Here is a 17791-nt window from a genome sequence, read left to right on the forward strand (position 1 = left end):
ATAAGAACATAAGAAAATGCCATACTGGGTCAGACCAAGGGTCCATCAAGCCCAGCATCCTGTTTCCAACAGTGGCCAATCCAGGCCATAAGAACCTGGCAAGTACCCAAAAACTAAGTCTATTCCATTTAACCATTGCTAATGGCAGTGGCTATTCTCTAAGTGAACTTAATAGCAGGTAATGGACTTCTCCTCCAAGAACTTATCCAATCCTTTTTTAAACACAGCTATACTAACTGCACGAACCACATTCTCTGGCAACAAATTCCAGAGTTTAATTGTGCGTTGAGTAAAAAAGAACTTTCTCCGATTAGTTTTAAATGTGCCCCATGCTAACTTCATGGAGTGTCCCCTAGTCCTTCTACTATCCGAAAGAGTAAATAACCGATTCACATCTACCCGTTCTAGACCTCTCATGATTTTAAACACCTCTATCATATCCCCCCTCAGTCGTCTCTTCTCCAAGCTGAAAAGTCCTAACCTCTTTAGTCTTTCCTCATAGGGGAGTTGTTCCATTCCCCTTATCATTTTGGTAGCCCTTCTCTGTACCTTCTCCATCGCAATTATATCTTTTTTGAGATGTGGCGACCAGAATTGTACACAGTATTCAAGGTGCGGTCTCACCATGGAGCAATACAGAGGCATTATGACATTTTCCGTTTTATTCATCATTCCTTTTCTAATAATTCCCAACATTCTGTTTGCTTTTTTGACTGCCGCAGCACACTGAACCGACTATTTCAATGTGTTATCCACTATGACACCTAGATCTCTTTCTTGGGTTGTAGCACCTAATATGGAACCCAACATCGTGTAATTATAGCATGGGTTATTTTTCCCTATATGCATCACCTTGCACTTATCCACATTAAATTTCATCTGCCATTTGGATGCCCAATTTTCCAGTCTCACAAGGTCTTCCTGCAATTTATCACAATCTGCTTGTGATTTAACTACTCTGCACAATTTTGTGTCATCTGCAAATTTGATTATCTCACTCGTCGTATTTCTTTCCAGATCATTTATAAATATATTGAACAGTAAGGGTCCCAACACAGAACCCTGAGGTACTCCACTGTCCACTCCCTTCCACTGAGAAAATTGCCCATTTAATCCTACTCTCTGTTTCCTGTCTTTTAGCCAGTTTGCAATCCACGAAAGGACATCGCCACCTATCCCATGACTTTTTACTTTTCCTAGAAGCCTCTCATGAGGAACTTTGTCAAACGCCTTCTGAAAATCCAAGTATACTATATCTACCGGTTCACCTTTATTCACATGTTTATTAACTCCTTCAAAAAAGTGAAGCAGATTTGTGAGGCAAGACTTGCCCTGGGTAAAGCCATGCTGACTTTGTTCCATTAAACCATGTCTTTCTATATGTTCTGTGATTTTGATGTTTAGAACACTTTCCACTATTTTTCCTGGCACTGAAGTCAGGCTAACCGGTCTGTAGTTTCCCGGATCGCCCCTGGAGCCCTTTTTAAATATTGGGGTTACATTTGCTATCCTCCAGTCTTCAGGTACAATGGATGATTTTAATGATAAGTTACAAATTTTTACTAATAGGTCTGAAATTTCATTTTTTAGTTCCTTCAGAACTCTGGGGTGTATACCATCCGGTCCAGGTGATTTACTACTCTTCAGTTTGTCAATCAGGCCTACCACATCTTCTAGGTTCACCGTGATTTGATTCAGTCCATCTGAATCATTACCCATGAAAACCTTCTCCATTACGGGTACCTCCCCAACATCCTCTTCAGTAAACACCGAAGCAAAGAAATCATTTAATCTTTCCGCGATGGCCTTATCTTCTCTAAGTGCCCCTTTAACCCCTCGATCATCTAACGGTCCAACTGACTCCCTCACAGGCTTTCTGCTTCGGATATATTTAAAAAAGTTTTTACTGTGAGTTTTTGCCTCTACAGCCAACTTCTTTTCAAATTCTCTCTTAGCCTGTCTTATCAATGTCTTACATTTAACTTGCCAATGTTTATGCTTTATCCTATTTTCTTCTGTTGGATCCTTCTTCCAATTTTTGAATGAAGATCTTTTGGCTAAAATAGCTTCTTTCACCTCCCCTTTTAACCATGCCGGTAATCGTTTTGCCTTCTTTCCACCTTTCTTAATGTGTGGAATACATCTGGACTGTGCTTCTAGAATGGTATTTTTAACAATGACCACGCCTCTTGGACATTTTTTACTTTTGTAGCTGCTCCTTTCAGTTTTTTTCTAACAATTTTTCTCATTTTATCAAAGTTTCCCTTTTGAAAGTTTAGCACGAGAGCCTTGGATTTGCACACTGTTCCTTTTCCAGTCATTAAATCAAATTTGATCATATTATGATCACTATTGCCAAGTGGCCCCACCACCGTTACCTCTCTCACCAAGTCCTGTGCTCCACTGAGAATTAGATCTAAAATTGCTCCCTCTCTCGTCGGTTCCTGAACCAATTGCTCCATAAAGCTATCATTTATTCCATCCAGGAACGTTATCTCTCTAGCGTGACCCGATGATACATTTACCCAGTCTATATTGGGGTAATTGAAGTCTCCCATTATTACTGCACTACCAATTTGGTTAGCTTCCCTAATTTCTCTTAGCATTTCACTGTCCATCTCACCATCTTGACCAGGTGGACGGTAGTATACCCCTATCACTGTAGTCTTCCCTGATACACAAGGGATTTCTACCCATAAAGATTCAATTTTGTATTTAGTCTCATGCAGGATGTTTATCCTGTTGGACTCTATGCCATCCCGGACATAAAGCGCCACACCTCCTCCCGACTGCTCCTCTCTGTCATTGCGATATAATTTGTACCCCGGTATAGCACTGTCCCATTGGTTGTCCTCTTTCCACCATGTCTCTGAGATGCCAATTAAGTCTATGTCATCATTTACTGCTATACATTCTAGTTCTCCCATCTTACTTCTTAGACTTCTGGCATTAGCATACAAACATTTCAAAGTTTGTTTTTTGATTGTATTTTTATTCTGCTTTTTAATTGATAGGGATAAGTTACAATTTTTTAGCTCAGGTGAGTTTTTAGTTACAGGCACTTGGACTACTTTTCTAATTATTGGAACCTCACTGTCGGGATGCCCTAATTCTAATGCATCATTAGTATCCTTTAAAGATACATCTCTCCGAACCATGCGCTGCTGAGCGACTGTCGGCTTTCCCCTTTGTTCTAGTTTAAAAGCTGCTCTATCTCCTTTTTAAAGGTTTGCGCCAGCAGTCTGGTTCCACCCTGGTTAAGGTGGAGCCCATCCCTTCGGAAGAGACTCCCCCTTCCCCAAAAGGTTCCCCAGTTCCTAACAAAACTGAATCCCTCTTCCTTGCACCATCGTCTCATCCACGCATTGAGACTCCGGAGCTCTGCCTGCCTCTGGTGACCTGCGCGTGGAACAGGGAGCATTTCAGAGAATGCTACCCTGGAGGTTCTGGATTTAATCTTTCTACCTAAGAGCCTAAATTTGGCTTCCAGAACCTCCCTCCCACATTTTCCTATGTCGTTGGTGCCCACGTGTACCACGACAGCCGGCTCCTCCCCAGCACTGTCTAAAATCCTATCTAGGTGACGCGTGAGGTCCGCCACCTTCGCACCAGGTAGGCATGTTACCAGGCGATCCTCACGCCCACCCGCCACCCAGCTATCTACATTCCTAATAATCGAATCACCAACTATGACGGCCGACCTAACCCTTCCCTCCTGGGCAGTAGGCCTTGGGGAGATATCCTCAGTGCGAAAGGACAATGCATCACAATGCGACCCTTAAGGATTTGACTCTCAAGGTTGTGTTCTTGGTGGCCATATGTTCTGCCAGGAGGATTTCTGAATTGCAGGCCTTGTCGTGTAGGGACCCGTTTCTTCAAATATCTGATTCTGGAATCACGTTACGAACGGTTCCTTCTTTTGTCCCAAAGGTGGTCTCTGCCTTTCATGTTAATCAAACTATCAAGCTCCCAGCGTTTACAGAGTTGGATGATTCTATGCAGCATGCTTGGGAGCTTAAGCTGTTGGATGTCCGCAGGGCCTTGCTTTGCTTTTTGTTCTATGGAGCGGATCAAAGAAGGGTACCCATGCCTCCAAAACAACTATTGCCAAGTGGCTTAAGGAGGCTGTTGGGTCGGCATATATTCTCAAGGGCCATCAAGTCCCTGAGGGTTTGCAGGCCCACTCGACACAGGCTCAGGCTGCTTCATGGGTGGAGGCTCAGTTGGTGTCTCCGCAAGAGATTGGCAGGGCAGCAACTTGGAAATCTCTGCATACCTTTGCAAGGCATTACCAATTGGATTTGGGATTTTCTGATTCCCGGTCTTTTGGTGAAGGTTGCAAGTGGGACTTTGGTACATCCCAGGAGTCTGGACTGATCCAGGTATGTACAGGGAAAAGAAAATTGGTTCTTACCTGCTAATTTTCATTCCTGTAGTACCAACGGATCAGTCCAGAACCCACCCGTGTTGGAGGGGGGAGAGTCTTCTGCTCAGCTATAATCATTTCAGCATACTTCTATTCTTAGTTGTTCATAACTTATGAATTTTTTCAAGTTTTTTGACAAGTTTTTAATTCAATTTTCTTGCATATAATGTTTTCAGCTTGGGTACAGATTAATATTGAACTACTGCAGGTGGCACCAGGGCTTATCAAGCAGTGTCAGCGAGGCTTTTCTGTCTCCATCTGCTGGCAGGGATGAATAAACCCAGGAGTCAGGACTGATCCGTTGGTACTACAGGAACAAACATTAGCAGGTAAGTGCTGCAGGCTGCGAGAGGCTCGGTGGTGAAGGCTTTAGCCCTCTTCTCTCCCCAGTAGCCGGGACCTGTTCCTGCTGACAGCCAAGGAGGGCTGAGCACAGGTTTGTCAAGCAGCTAGAGGTTGGGGCAGTCCGGATAATGTCAGACAATGTGACAATGGTGGCTTAAATCAATAATCATCAGGGTGGAACCAAGAGTCAACAGGTATCAGAGGAGATAGATGCGCTCATGGTGTAGATGGAGAAGCATCTCCTAAGCATATCCACTTCTTACTTGGCAGGAAAGGACGATATTGGAGCCAATTTTCTTAGCAGGAGAAACTTGGACCCAGGAGAATGGGAACTGGCGGACAAGGCCTTTTTGCTCCTGGTGAACTGCTGGGGCTTACTAGATCTAGACCTGTTGGTGACATTCAACGCAAAGGTTCCACACTTCTTCAGTTGTAGACGGGACCCAAAAGTGATGGGCATCAATGCTCTTGTTCAGGAGTGGCCACGCGGTGCCCTTCTCCATGCATTTCCACTCTGGGCAGTCTGGTCCAGAAGATTTCACATCGTCAGTGCCGTCCTTTTAGTGGCTTAGGATTGGGCTCAAAGGCCATGGTATGTTGATTTCCAGAGACTTCTGGTAGGCAGTTCTCTCAGGTCATTGTCTCAGATGGATCTATTACATCAGGGGCGCATTCTGCATGAGAATCCAGGTCGATTCTGTCTTACAGTTTGGACATTGAAAGAGCTCGGTTGGTGAAGCAGGGTTTTTCACCTGCATTAATTTCTATTCTTCTTTGGGCCTGGAAATTTTCTATTTCTCTAGCCTATATTGGTGTTTTGGAGGGTGTTTGAGGCTTGGTGTTCTGAGCGAGATACTTGCCACTCAAGGTGGTTTATTTGTTGATTCTGGAATTTTTACAAGACTGCTTGCTTAAGGATTTGGCCCTCAACACCTTGAAGGTTCAAGTTGCAGTCCTGGCTTGTTATAGAGGAAGAGTCCATGGAGGGCTGACATGTCCCATTTTCTGTAGGCAGTTAAGTATTTTCGCCCCTCATTGCAGCATCCCATGTCTCTGTGGGACCTTAACTTGGTTCTCAAGTTTTTGGCAGGTCCAACCTTTCGGCCATTACGTACTCTTTCCTTGTGGCTGCTTACCTTGAAGACAGTTTTTCTGGTAGCAATCTGTTCAGCACGTCTGGTCTGAGCTGCAGGCTCTTTCCTACCATGATCTTTTTCTCTGTATGACTCTGGGTGCGATTCAACTTCAGAGAAGGAGTCTGCCGATATTGAGATGACAGACTACGGGCTTCTTCCGAATTCTTCAAGCCATCCGTCGTTGGTAGCAAGATGGCCTGGTTGAGGTGGAAGTGTGAGACCACTTTGGGGAGGAAGGAGGGAACCATGCGTAGTTGGATGGACCCCGGGGTGAGCCTGAGGAACGGCTCATGGCAGGACAGTGCTTGTAGTTCTGAGATTCGGTGGGCTGAACACACTGCCAGCAAGAACACAATCTTTAAGGTTAATAGGTGGAGGGACAGGCCTTGGATGGGTCTGAAGGCGGTTCCCGCTAGGAAGTCCAGGACGAGATTGAGATTCCACAGAGGTACCGGCCATTTTAGTGGTGGGCGAATGTGTTTGACTCCTTTCAGGAAGCGTGACACGTCCGGGTGAGAAGCTATGCTGTCGCCCTCACTCTTGGAGCCGTAGCATGACAATGCGGCCACTTGTACCTTGATGGAGTTGAGGGACAGGCCCTTCTGTAGTCCATTCTGTAAGAATTCCAGGATCACGGGAACTTTAAATGAGCGTGGCTTGATGTTGTGGTCTTCGCACCAGGCCTCAAATACTCTCCAGATCCTTATGTATGTTAACGATGTGGAGAACTTGCTTGCTCGTCGGAGAGTGTCTATTACTGCCCCCGAGTATCCGCTCTTTCTCAGGCGGGCCCTCTCAATGGCCAGACCATAAGAGAATTGAGCTGGGTCCTTGTGGAGGATCGGACCTTGTTGTAGCAGGTCCCTGTGTGAGGGCAAGGGTAGAGGGTTCCCTGCCAGCAGTCTTCTCATGTCTGTGTACCAGGGTCTTCTTGGCCAATCCGGAGCCACCAGAAGAAACTAGTCCCTTGTGTAGCTGTACCTTGTGAATGATCGCGCCCAATGGGGGCCCCAGTGGGAAGGCATATAGTAGAGTCCCCGGTGGCCAGGTCTGTACCAGGGCATCGATCCCTTGGGACTGCGGTTCCCGCCTGCGGCTGAAGTATCTGGATACTTGGGCATTGGATCTGTTTGCCAGAAGGTCAATGTCCGGTGTCCCCCACCGATTCACTATCAATTGGAAGGCTGCGGACGACAGCCTCCATTCTCCTGGGTCTAGACTTTCCCTGCTGAGGAAGTCTGTCGTGATGTTGTCTTTCCCGGCGATGTGGACGGCGGAGATCTCCTGGAGGTTTGCTTCTGCCCACGCCATCAGGGGGTCTACTTCTAGGGACACCTGTTGGCTCCTGGTTCCCCCCTGCTGGTTGATGTAGGCCACTGTTGTGGCGTTGTCCGACATTACTCTGACTGCTTTGTCCATCTGCTACACACTAGGAAAATGTTCCTTCTTTTGCTCTGTCTCCATCTGCTGGCAGAGGTGCATGACCCACTTGCTGGGACTGACCTACCCTTTACTAAAGAAAAGGAAATTATCAGGTAAGTAGTAATTTCTCCTTCTGTCTTCATATGCTGGCAGGGTGGCATAAACCTCGTGTGTCCTGAACTGGTTTAGTAGGGCGATAAGGCAAATAGTGTTATATCGCAATATTGATGAACTTGTTCATTCTTAATGAATTTCTGTAGTGATGTGGAGAGCTGCTAGGAACTGGTAGAGTAACAGGGGAAGGACTTGTATGATTATACTTATGCTATAGGAAGATGAGTTAAGTGGTTGTGCGTTATTCGTTGTCATTTATAGACATCACTGCTATGGAATAGACCACGTACAACACAAAAATACATGTATGAAAATCCATTGCTGATCCATGAATAATATGAAGGAATATATCTTATGATGAAAGTTTGATATATACAAGCACTGTAGTTCCCTGAAGAAGCCCTGTTCTGAGGGTGAAACGAGGCTCTTGTTGGAAGTGGATACACATAGGAGGGACATAAATATGTTCAATGACAATATTAATATGCATATATAACTATATAAACATCAAATGCAGCAGATTGGAATATGTATATGGTTTAAATGGAAGCATCAATTATAGAAAATAGATGTACATTTACTTGAACCAAGTTTTATTGTGTAATGTGAGGGTCATGTGATTATATTACAGTGTTAATTGTATAGATTATATGTATGTGGTGAGGTATCACCTGGGTCATTAGTATGGAAAAGCAGCAATGTTAAGTTTCTGTGATCATGTTTTAAGAGATATGTGGTATGGAAGGTATGAGTGGTATGAATGAAGGGTAATGCATGAATGAGGTGTGGTGATTTTATTTTATTTATTTATTTATTTTTTAAATGTAGGAAGGTATTGTGGTCGCATAGTAGTGATGATGTAAATGTTTAAAAATTATTTGAATAATAAAGTGTGGGCATGATGTTTTGCCGAATTCCTCTGAGTTGATTGAGTAGTATACTTATGTTATGTCATGTCTTGATATACAGATCTGGCGGGAGCTGTTTTCTCCACTTCATGCTTTAAGTTTTGGAATTGGTGGAGATGCTACACACCATGTACTGTGGAGGCTGGAAAACGGAGAATTGGATCATATCAAACCAAAGGTGAAAGGAATAATACCAACAATCCACTAATTGTGGGATATTAGCTGCATATTCTGAACAGGCATCTCTAATCTTTGTTTACTCATTGCTTTATTTCACCTCATTTTTCCCTGCCACCAGGCACTATGCCAGATGATAGGGTCATTTTGTGGAAATGAAATGAATGTGCGCTGGAGACTGGGTAAAACTGCTAAACTCTGCTGAAAATGGCTTTTTGGCTCTGTGCTAACTTGGTATGTCTAAGCACTGCTGAAAGCACTCCTCTCTTCACAGATTATAGTCCTGTGGGTTGGTACCAATAACCATGGCCACACTGCAGAGCAGATAGCCAGTGGAATTGAAGCCATAATTCAATTGATAAATCGGAGACAGCCACAAGCCCAAGTTGTGGTGCTGGTGAGTAGCCCTACTGCTTTAGCTGCTCTCTCCCCAGTGCTTTGCCACAGCAGGATTTCCATGTGTATTCTTGGTTTCCCAGGGTTTGCTTCCCAGGGGCAAGGATCCCAATCCACTGCGGGAGCGAAACAAGAAGGTGAATGAGATCCTGACCTCGTCCCTCCCCATGTTGCCCCGGGCTCAGTTCCTGGATGTCGACCCAGGCTTTGTGCATTCAGACGGCACCATCAGTCATCATGACATGTATGACTACCTTCATCTCACCCGCCATGGCTACTCCCGTGTCTGCAAACCCATCCATGAGCTACTGTTGCACCTACTGGAGGATTCCACCCCCCACACACCTAATGCAGCCTCTTGATATAGCACTGCCTCAGTGCTTAAGAGACAGATTCCAAGCAGAGGTCACCAAAGCACATTGCATGATCACATCTCCTGCCACTTTTTGCTGCCTTGCAGTCTGTGTACAATGTGTATGTTCAGTAATAAAGGGTGGTCAGTCCATTCCAGTTTGTCTTTTGTTAATTGGCGTAGTAAGATCATCCAGAAGCTTGCAAGCTGGGGGTTTTAAGACTACCACGCTGCAGTTCCATCTGTCTACTCCTGTTACTTTCCATGATCCAGAACTGAAGCTAAAGTGGTGATTCTGTTCCTTTTTCCTTTAAATGGGAGATCTATGTATGAGACTAAATAAGATCTTCTCTCAGCACCAATACATATGTACTGCAAGAGACTGTGTTAAACAACTTTAATATATTTTGTAGCTTTTTTACAGTAAGAAATATTGCACATGGTCAACATGTTTTGTTCAGTCTGAATCAGAACATTGTAGCTAGTCCATCATGATCTTTTTAAAAACAAACACAAAGCCTAAAAAAAAAACCTGCAGGTGGAAGGAAAATATACACAGGTGAAGAGGGAGAGCCGCTGGTGGAGGGGAGGAAGAGCTGCATTGCAGCTTCAGCACCCAGTGCTCTTAGGGGCTGCTGCTTTTGTTTCCTTGTTAATTACCTAAATGTGCACTTATTACCATCCTGACCTGAACGTTGCTGTAAGAAAAGTTGGCTGTTCATGTTGCCATGTATACCAGAAGGACAATTTCTTCTCACTGCTTCCAGACCCATGAGGCAGTTCTTGCCTTAAATTTATGGGGAAAGATGAATTTAAAGCCTCCCTTGCAGCTTATTTCTGCAAACTCTCAGTAACATGAGTGGCTAGAGGTCTTTCTCCTACATTAAGGCCTGCTCCCCTACACCTGAAGCTGTAGCAGGTGACAGGGTGGGATTTCAAGTCTCTTGGGCTAAGCCACTGCTCTTCCCCTTCAGTAATGTACAGAAAGATAGACTTGGATCTCGTCAACCCCTACTACCACCCTAAAGGTGGAATTCACACAAGTTTGAAATGTGAGTAATGCCACTCAGTCATCAAGGTTTCAAGCTTATGTGCACCAGTAGTACATTTCTTAAACACTTTGATTGCCAGCTTGTATAGTTTGCTCCTTGGGTTAGCTGTAGATACTTCAAAGGTAACATTCACAGCCCCTGGGGCCAGAAAGTTGGCATTCTGGTGGATGCCAGAAGGAGCCCAGCCCCATTACTACAGTAACTAGATTAAAGTAAGCCAAGGGTGGATTTAAAATAGGGGGAAAAGCCCCAGAGTGTTGCAAAGGAAGAGTAATGGTGCCAGGTCCAGTAAAGAAAGCTATTGCTATGCCTGGCCATGAGCAACAGGCATTGGCTGGGTATGTGTGACCCAGACTGGCCACTATAGGAGATAGGATACTGGGCTTGATGGACCTTGATCTGACCCAGTCTGGCAATTCTGTTTATCCCAGTACTTGTTCTGACTGAGTTTGAGGCCTAAGAGGCAACAGTAATATAGAATTATTATTATTTTTTTTTAATATTCATTCACACACTTGGGGTGATAGGAGGCTAGGGGATGCACTAGGAAATTGAAATTTAAAATCAAATGCCCCTTGTACTGTAGAATACAAAAAGTGAGCTTTTCCTAACTGTAGTAGCCCATGCAAAAAAAGATTTTCATCTTTTTAAAAGGTAAAGCCTAATGTTGAATACATACATTAGGTAATAGCTATGGTTGACAATTGGCACTACTGCTCCCATGTTTCAAACATATGTCAGCTGAACCTGTGTGTGGGGTAACCAACCCCTTCACTGAGAAAAGTAAGCATAGGTGAAGGAAATACATGTGGAAGGATTAGATTCCTGCTGCCCTCTGGAGCACAGCACCCCATCCCCTACTGCAACTAAAAGGGAATTAAGAAAATATTTATTTTTATGCCACAAATACTTTCTCCACTGTCCTTCAAGATTCTAGTCTTTCCTGTTTCCTTGAAGAATGAGGATTGGTTAAATATGTTTTGTCCACAAAGATGAGATGGTGGATAGAACCTGTAAATTGTCTTAGCCCTCCCTCCCATCTTCCTCAGGTACAGAGAAGAGACAATGTTGCATAACAGTGAGACCTGCATCATACCGTAGCACTCTCGCTTTAGGCTTTATTCCTAGCTTGCTCACTTTCAGATCATTCTTATGCTTATTTTTGCTCCAGATAGGTATTATTACAGGGGCAGCCCCTGTTTTTAAGAATCTCCTTCCTGAGTCTATTCTTCAGCAGATTATGCAGTATTCATACCTTCTCCGTGGGGCAAGCTTAGGTGGACATAAAGGTAACTTGAAGAGAATAGGACTAGCCCCTGTACAGGTTTGTAAAAGCATTGCACACCTACCTTAGCCTCTGCTGTTCTAGTACCAAGTCCCACTACTCCTAGTTCCATCAACACAGCTTAGTTACCCTGAAGCATCCTCCTAATCCAGCATTGAGACCAGTACACAGCATTGCCCATGCAGACCTATAGCAATCCCTGTAAAAGCAAAGTAGAGAATCTTCTCTAATTTAATCCTAGAGGGAAAACCAAAGCAGCAGCCTGTGCTTTCTCCATATAAGAAGATACACACACTGCAGTCCATCCCCCATTCAGGCAAGCAGCTTCTTTGCTTTGGGGGGGGAAGAATTGCCCCTATGATTCCTTTCCCTTCCAGAGCTTAACAGCCCCAACTTCTATTAAGGCAATAAAATGATCCTGTAAAAGGACCCTTCATTTAAAAAAAAAAAAAATTCATGAACACATCACAATATTTAAAAATAGCCACTCTCTCCAATACTATTTCAATCAGCTTACAACAAATGCTTTATAAAATCTTTATACTTTTTTTTTCTACTTATTTGTTTTCTGTGGTTGCTGTTACTTGAGGAGCGATCACTATTTATTCCACCCCTAGAAAATGCTAAACCTGCCTGCATGCCTCTGGGCTCTCACCTCTCTTCCTATTACTACTGGTTAACAAAAATATTTCCAGACATAGTTTGTGGTGAGGAACATCCCATGTTGCAGCTTACTATAAAGCTGAGTCTGGATGCAGGCTTACCACTGTTAAGGGTATACACGGCCAGATTCTGCATTTCCTTTCCCCTCCAAGCAGAAATGTTTGGTTTGCTAGTCAGGGGGCTGAATGTGGCCCTAAGATGTATTTAGACTCCAAAGCAGGAAGGATGATTCTTAATGACAGAGGACAATTCCATGGCTTCTAACAGCTGCTGAGATTATCTTCCTACTCTCCTCCATCTGCACTATCACCTATCCTGCAGACAGTAAAATACCCGCCTCTGACCTACTCCAAATCCACCTGGATGTGTTGTATCAGTGAAAGAGATTACATACAGGCCTGGTCTCACCCACTTTCACTAAACAGATACATAAGCAAAGACATCCTCAAAATACTTAACATTATTAAAAGAAATCAAGAACTTTACAGCCACTTCCCCCACATGGGACAAGTGGGGGAAGGGAGGTGGCTAAAGGAGGGGGAAGATCCACTGTGGTTCTGGAATGATTATCTTGTGCCATCCATCAAAGCCTGTGCATTTGCCACCCCACCCTCCCTGTGCCTGGCATTACTTTTTGGTTTGATGGGAACATTGCGAGTCTCTCACAGGCAGCTAGTTGGGAGTAAGGGAAGCAGTTTCCTCCTGTCTTCCCAACCTTTACAGTTTCAGTCTGCCGGGGTGAGATTGTATCTTGCTGCTCCTAGCACCTCCCAGCCTGTTCTTCCAGGGCCAGAACATCTGGACAGGAGCAGAGAATGGACAGGGCCCCATCCAGAAGACCTGACAAGGCACCCCCTTAGCTCTCCCACAATGCAGTGCTTCTAGTCTAGGTTCTTAGCTCAAGTGCTCAGCGCTTCATCTGTTGCTGGAGGTGGTGGCTGTGCTACCCCCTGCCAGTGGCAATTCACGGTGACTTTCCCAGCCTGTCTCTGGGGGCTCACTAACCCGCCTCTGCAAGGAGTCCGGCATGGCAGCAAGGTGCAGGGGTGGCTGCATTTCTGGTAAGAGTGCTTCCGGGCTTCCTACCACCCCCTGCACGGAAGTAGTTACACAGCCCATTGCCTGCTGCTCCCCACTGTTGGAGGATGGACCTACAGCTGTTGCAAATGTGGGCTGCTCTGTTGGCGTAGCAGCCTGCATAATCTTCTGCCGCACCTCCCGGATCTTCAGCTGTAGGCAAACCTTGGTAGGGAAAATATCAGAGTAGCGAGCTTGAAAGGTTGCTGTGGCCTGGGCTGCAAGACAAAAAGATCATCTCAGTATTTTTCCTTACCCTCATCTTGCCTGCTATGGCTATGCCTCCTATGTCTCACTCCCACCTTCCAACATGCTACACACTATTAGTCCCTTCCCTCTAGGACAGTGTTCTTTAGCTAATAGGTAGAAACTCTTCACCTAGGAGTGGCTAGAGTAACAAGCATGTGATACAAGGCATCCCCTTCCAGTGGCAGAGGAAAACAGCTCCTCACCTGATGGGAAGAAGCCATGCTCCTGGAACAGCTGCATGACTAGTGCCCTTCGCTGGTCAAGGGTTCGGCGTAGCGAAGAATATGGTACTTTCTCAAAGTCCAACTCAGCCAACATATCCTCATTCTCAGCTCCTGCAGGAAAAACACCAGAGGTCCAAGCTGTAATCATGTCATCCTCCATTACTAAAGAAACATCACGCTCAGCAGTTCTCACCCCTAGTCCTTGAGCTGCGGTCAACCCAGGTCAGAGTCACACATACATACCCCCCCCCCCCCATCCACTTCTGCTTCCCAAACTTTAGGCTGGATGCTGTAGTGTTGCGTTCATCAGTGACAGTATCCCCAACTTCAACCCCCTTACCTGTCTTGTCAAATGTGAAGATTTCCCCCTCACACTTGGCACTTTTTGGGGTGTTGGGTTCTGAGCTGCAGCTGGAACGTCGACGCATCTTGCGCTTTGGAGAGATGGGATCCTCTGTTGAAGAATCCAGGTCTGTAGATTGTGAGAGACAGAGTTAATGGGGTGAAGATGAAAAAGCACAAGGGCAGTTTCATAATTTCCAACAGTTTCTATTTAGAAGAAAAGGGGTATAGCAAATGGGGGTTTTATGTGCCTGCTCCATTCCCTGTTTTTTGTCCTAGGAACTGTATCTTCCCCAGTGACAACTTCCTTCCCTTGTAAATATTTGTTACCATGCAAGTGACATCCAGACTTTTGCAGTGTCCTGTAATTTCTGACAGCTAGGAGGCTCTTCTTTATATCAGCTAGAAATGAAGAGGTTAAACTTGCTTCACTGACTCAAAATAGAGGCATTTCCTGCCCTTCCCCACGATATTGTAATATTCTGAGTGTATTCAATGTTATTGGGCAGGAAGCCAGTGTCACAACTTTGCCAGAAATCTCTGTTCATTGAAGCACACCCAACCAGACCCATTTTGATTGTATTTTTCACATTCCCTATTCCTCCTTTTTCTTAAACATTTTAGTTTGTTAGCCCTGTATCTGATCAGTGACTCGCAGAAGTATTTCTTTGCGTTTGGTCTGTAGATGTTATTTTTATTTATTTTAATATATTTATTTCTGAAATTTTTCATACAACAAGCAAGAAGTGCAACAAGATAAGGCCCATAATATAAAGTCATACATGAAGAAGGAACATGTAAACAAGACATTCAAGCAAGAATACATTCCAACGAGAATAGCAGTGATGGGACTGCACGTGGGAACACTTGAAATGTGACATTAACATATCATGTTGCTATCCCGTGACTGCGTTATAAACAAACAGTTTGCCTTTTAGTCGTCGTGTGTCCTCTTAATTATTTACCTCCCCTCCCCCCCCAGCACTGATCCTTTATTTTGTTTTAAATGCTTATATCCCACCCCTTTTTACTTCTAAGCTGGTCACAAACCTAACACATAAAATAGAAAAACAGGTATACCTAATTGGGAACCTTGCAAACCCTGTTTCGTGGGGGTCAGTGTCCCTAGAAACCACCAATAAATATCCAACCACCAATAAATATCCAGGGAAGGATACTTGCCCAGAGACAAGTGAAAAGCCAGTTGGGAGGCAGGAATATGTCCAGAGGTATTGGGGGGGGGGACGGGATGTCTGAGAAATGCATGGCAGTAGCCTCATCAGTATTTACAGGGTTAACCCTGAGTGGGTGTGAAGGTTGGAGCCTAAGACAAGGGTGACCAACTCCGGTCCTTGAGAGCCACAGGTCAGGTTTTAAGGATATCCACAATGAACATGCACAAGATAGATTGCATATAATGGTGGCAGTGCATGCACATCTCTCTTATGCATATCATTGTGGATATCCTGAAAACCTGGCCTGTTTGTGACTCTTGAGGACAGGAGTAGGCCACCTTTGCGCTAAGGCATTACAAGACATAAGAACATAAGTTTTGCCATAGTGGGTCAGACAAAGGGTCCATCAAGCCCAGCATCCTGTCTCCAATAGTGGCCAATCCAGGTCACAAGTTCCTGGAAGGATCCAAGGTATAGATAGATTCAACATTGCTTATCCCAGACATGCAACCAGCCTCTAGATGCAGAACACACACAGCATATTCCTATACATACCCCAGATCAGCACAGACACATGATTTTTAATCTCTACCAGCAGAGGGAGACAGAAGAAAAGCTTTACTGACACCTTGCTACATAAGATAGCGTACAAGCTGCAGGCCCTCAGTATTTCTCAGTCTTCAGCAGAAGGTAGAGGTGCAAAATCCTGCAGTCTGATGCTGCAGATGAAGTTCTATTCCCAAGGGTGCTAAGTCTTGAATTAGGACTAGTGGGAGTGGGGGTGGGGAGGGTTGGGTGGTATGCTTACACCCATTAAAGAAAATAAGGTCTGAAAACCAGTGAAGCTGGTTCCCTCATTCTTTTCTTCTGGGGGACTGTGCTCTGGTTCCTGAAGCCAGTTGGCAGGGAAGTATTTATTTACTTAATGTTTGCTTGGTGCAGTTTAGTGATGTTTGCAGGAAAAAAAAACTACACCAGAGGGTGGATTTATGGAGGAAGCCTGAAGCATCAGACGGTTCAAGCAGGGACTTGCAGCAGTTGCTTCTCTTGTGGTACAGGCTGCTGGGTCCAAGGAGGAAGAGAGAGGTAGCTGGGTTTCCTTTTAAGTTCTTATCTCGCAGCACTATGGTGTCTTATATCAGCCCTTGGTGAGGCAGACTATACCAAGACCCATGCTAAAATCCACACTGATTTTTCTGCACATATTTTTTTTACGCGCACAGCAAAAACCAGCCAAAGTGCAGGATGCAATAACAGCCGCTAATTAGATACACTCATAAAATCCACACCTACCAAACACACAATACATGCAGTAACATGCGCTAATAGCCCTATGAAGTAACACGTGTGGACACTCATCAACAAGTGATGCCTGCGATTGATTCTCAGGGCAAAAGCCTTTCTTTTTCCACAAAAACAAATAAATTAATGGTGCAGAAGTTGATGTGAAGGTGGGTAGAACAATAGCTAATCCCTTCATAATCAGAATCTGACCAGCAGTGTGAAATGCAAAGCGGCAATTCTGCCTTTTTGAGAAGCTGCCTTCTCTCTGCCGCTTGGCTGACCCAGAAAAGCATTAAAAAAAAAAATGGTCTCCACAGAAAGACTTTCACTTACCTTCTGCCCTGACCCAGGAACTAAAAATCTGCATTAATAAAACAGCCGAAACCCAATCTCCCTGCTACGTGGCTCCCTGTATTATCCATAAATAATCACCTCCTTTGCATGCCATTAGAATGCACTCGCACAGAAAAAAAGTGGGTCTGTAAGCATGTTTATACACACTTTTTTCCCCACGCACAAAACCCTTATTACATACCCATCTAAGGCTTTGAGCAGGAAAACAGGCGTAGAGGCATGCACACCTTATTAAATCGGCCCCTGAATGCGGGAAGATGAGTCCCACGGCACAGTTCTATTTGCTTCCATTGGGAAGTGTTATACCACTACGCCATTATAGTCACTCGCAATGCAAACGGTCAGTTGAGCACCAAGCGCCATTATGTTCAAATGGCGACCTTGTAGTTACTCCCACTGGATGCAGGGAGACTGTTTAAATGGACCCCTCTGGAAACATTCAATTGAGGGCAGAAGCGAGAAGGCTCTGATGCATGCTCTGTCGAGGGAGTCCAGTGGAGCTGCAATGGCTGTGTTCTTTTTTGGAATCCTTTATACTTCTTGAACGCTGTTCTTTTTGTCTTTATTTTTTCAGCCAGCTCCTTAGAGCAGAGCTTTCCAAACTTTTCATGTTAGTGACACACTTTTTAGACAAACATAATTTCTGGACACAGTAATTCAGTCTACTAGCAAACCAGAGGTTAAAGGTTAAACGAACGAAATATATTTCGACAGTTTATGTATGTTTCCTTAAATATATACATAATAAAATGTTTCACGACACAACCTATCTTGTGAAAACCTTTCATTTATATTAAAAATATATAATAT

General features: G+C 44.4%; 2 protein-coding genes across 8 annotated transcripts in view; one reads left to right on the forward strand and one right to left on the reverse strand.

Moving 5' to 3' along the window:
* PAFAH1B3 (platelet activating factor acetylhydrolase 1b catalytic subunit 3) overlaps positions 1-9429 on the forward strand; it is a 52600-nt gene extending 43171 nt beyond the window's left edge. For all 3 annotated transcript variants that reach the window (XM_029576652.1, XM_029576651.1, XM_029576650.1), the window contains exons 4-6: positions 8413-8529; positions 8803-8925; positions 9008-9429. In XM_029576652.1, coding sequence (XP_029432512.1) covers positions 8413-8529; positions 8803-8925; positions 9008-9286 — 519 coding nt within the window. In that variant the 3' untranslated portion in view covers positions 9287-9429. The remainder of the gene's footprint in view (positions 1-8412; positions 8530-8802; positions 8926-9007) is intronic.
* Positions 9430-9646: 217 nt separating this feature from the next.
* CIC (capicua transcriptional repressor) overlaps positions 9647-17791 on the reverse strand; it is a 275907-nt gene continuing 267762 nt past the window's right edge. For all 5 annotated transcript variants that reach the window (XM_029576644.1, XM_029576645.1, XM_029576646.1 and 2 more), the window contains 3 exons: positions 14167-14298; positions 13806-13937; positions 9647-13571 (listed from right to left, as the gene is read on the reverse strand). In XM_029576644.1, coding sequence (XP_029432504.1) covers positions 13192-13571; positions 13806-13937; positions 14167-14298 — 644 coding nt within the window. In that variant the 3' untranslated portion in view covers positions 9647-13191. The remainder of the gene's footprint in view (positions 13572-13805; positions 13938-14166; positions 14299-17791) is intronic.

Source organism: Rhinatrema bivittatum, chromosome 14 (genome assembly GCF_901001135.1).
Source record: "Rhinatrema bivittatum chromosome 14, aRhiBiv1.1, whole genome shotgun sequence".
Taxonomy (NCBI): Eukaryota; Metazoa; Chordata; class Amphibia; order Gymnophiona; family Rhinatrematidae; genus Rhinatrema; species Rhinatrema bivittatum.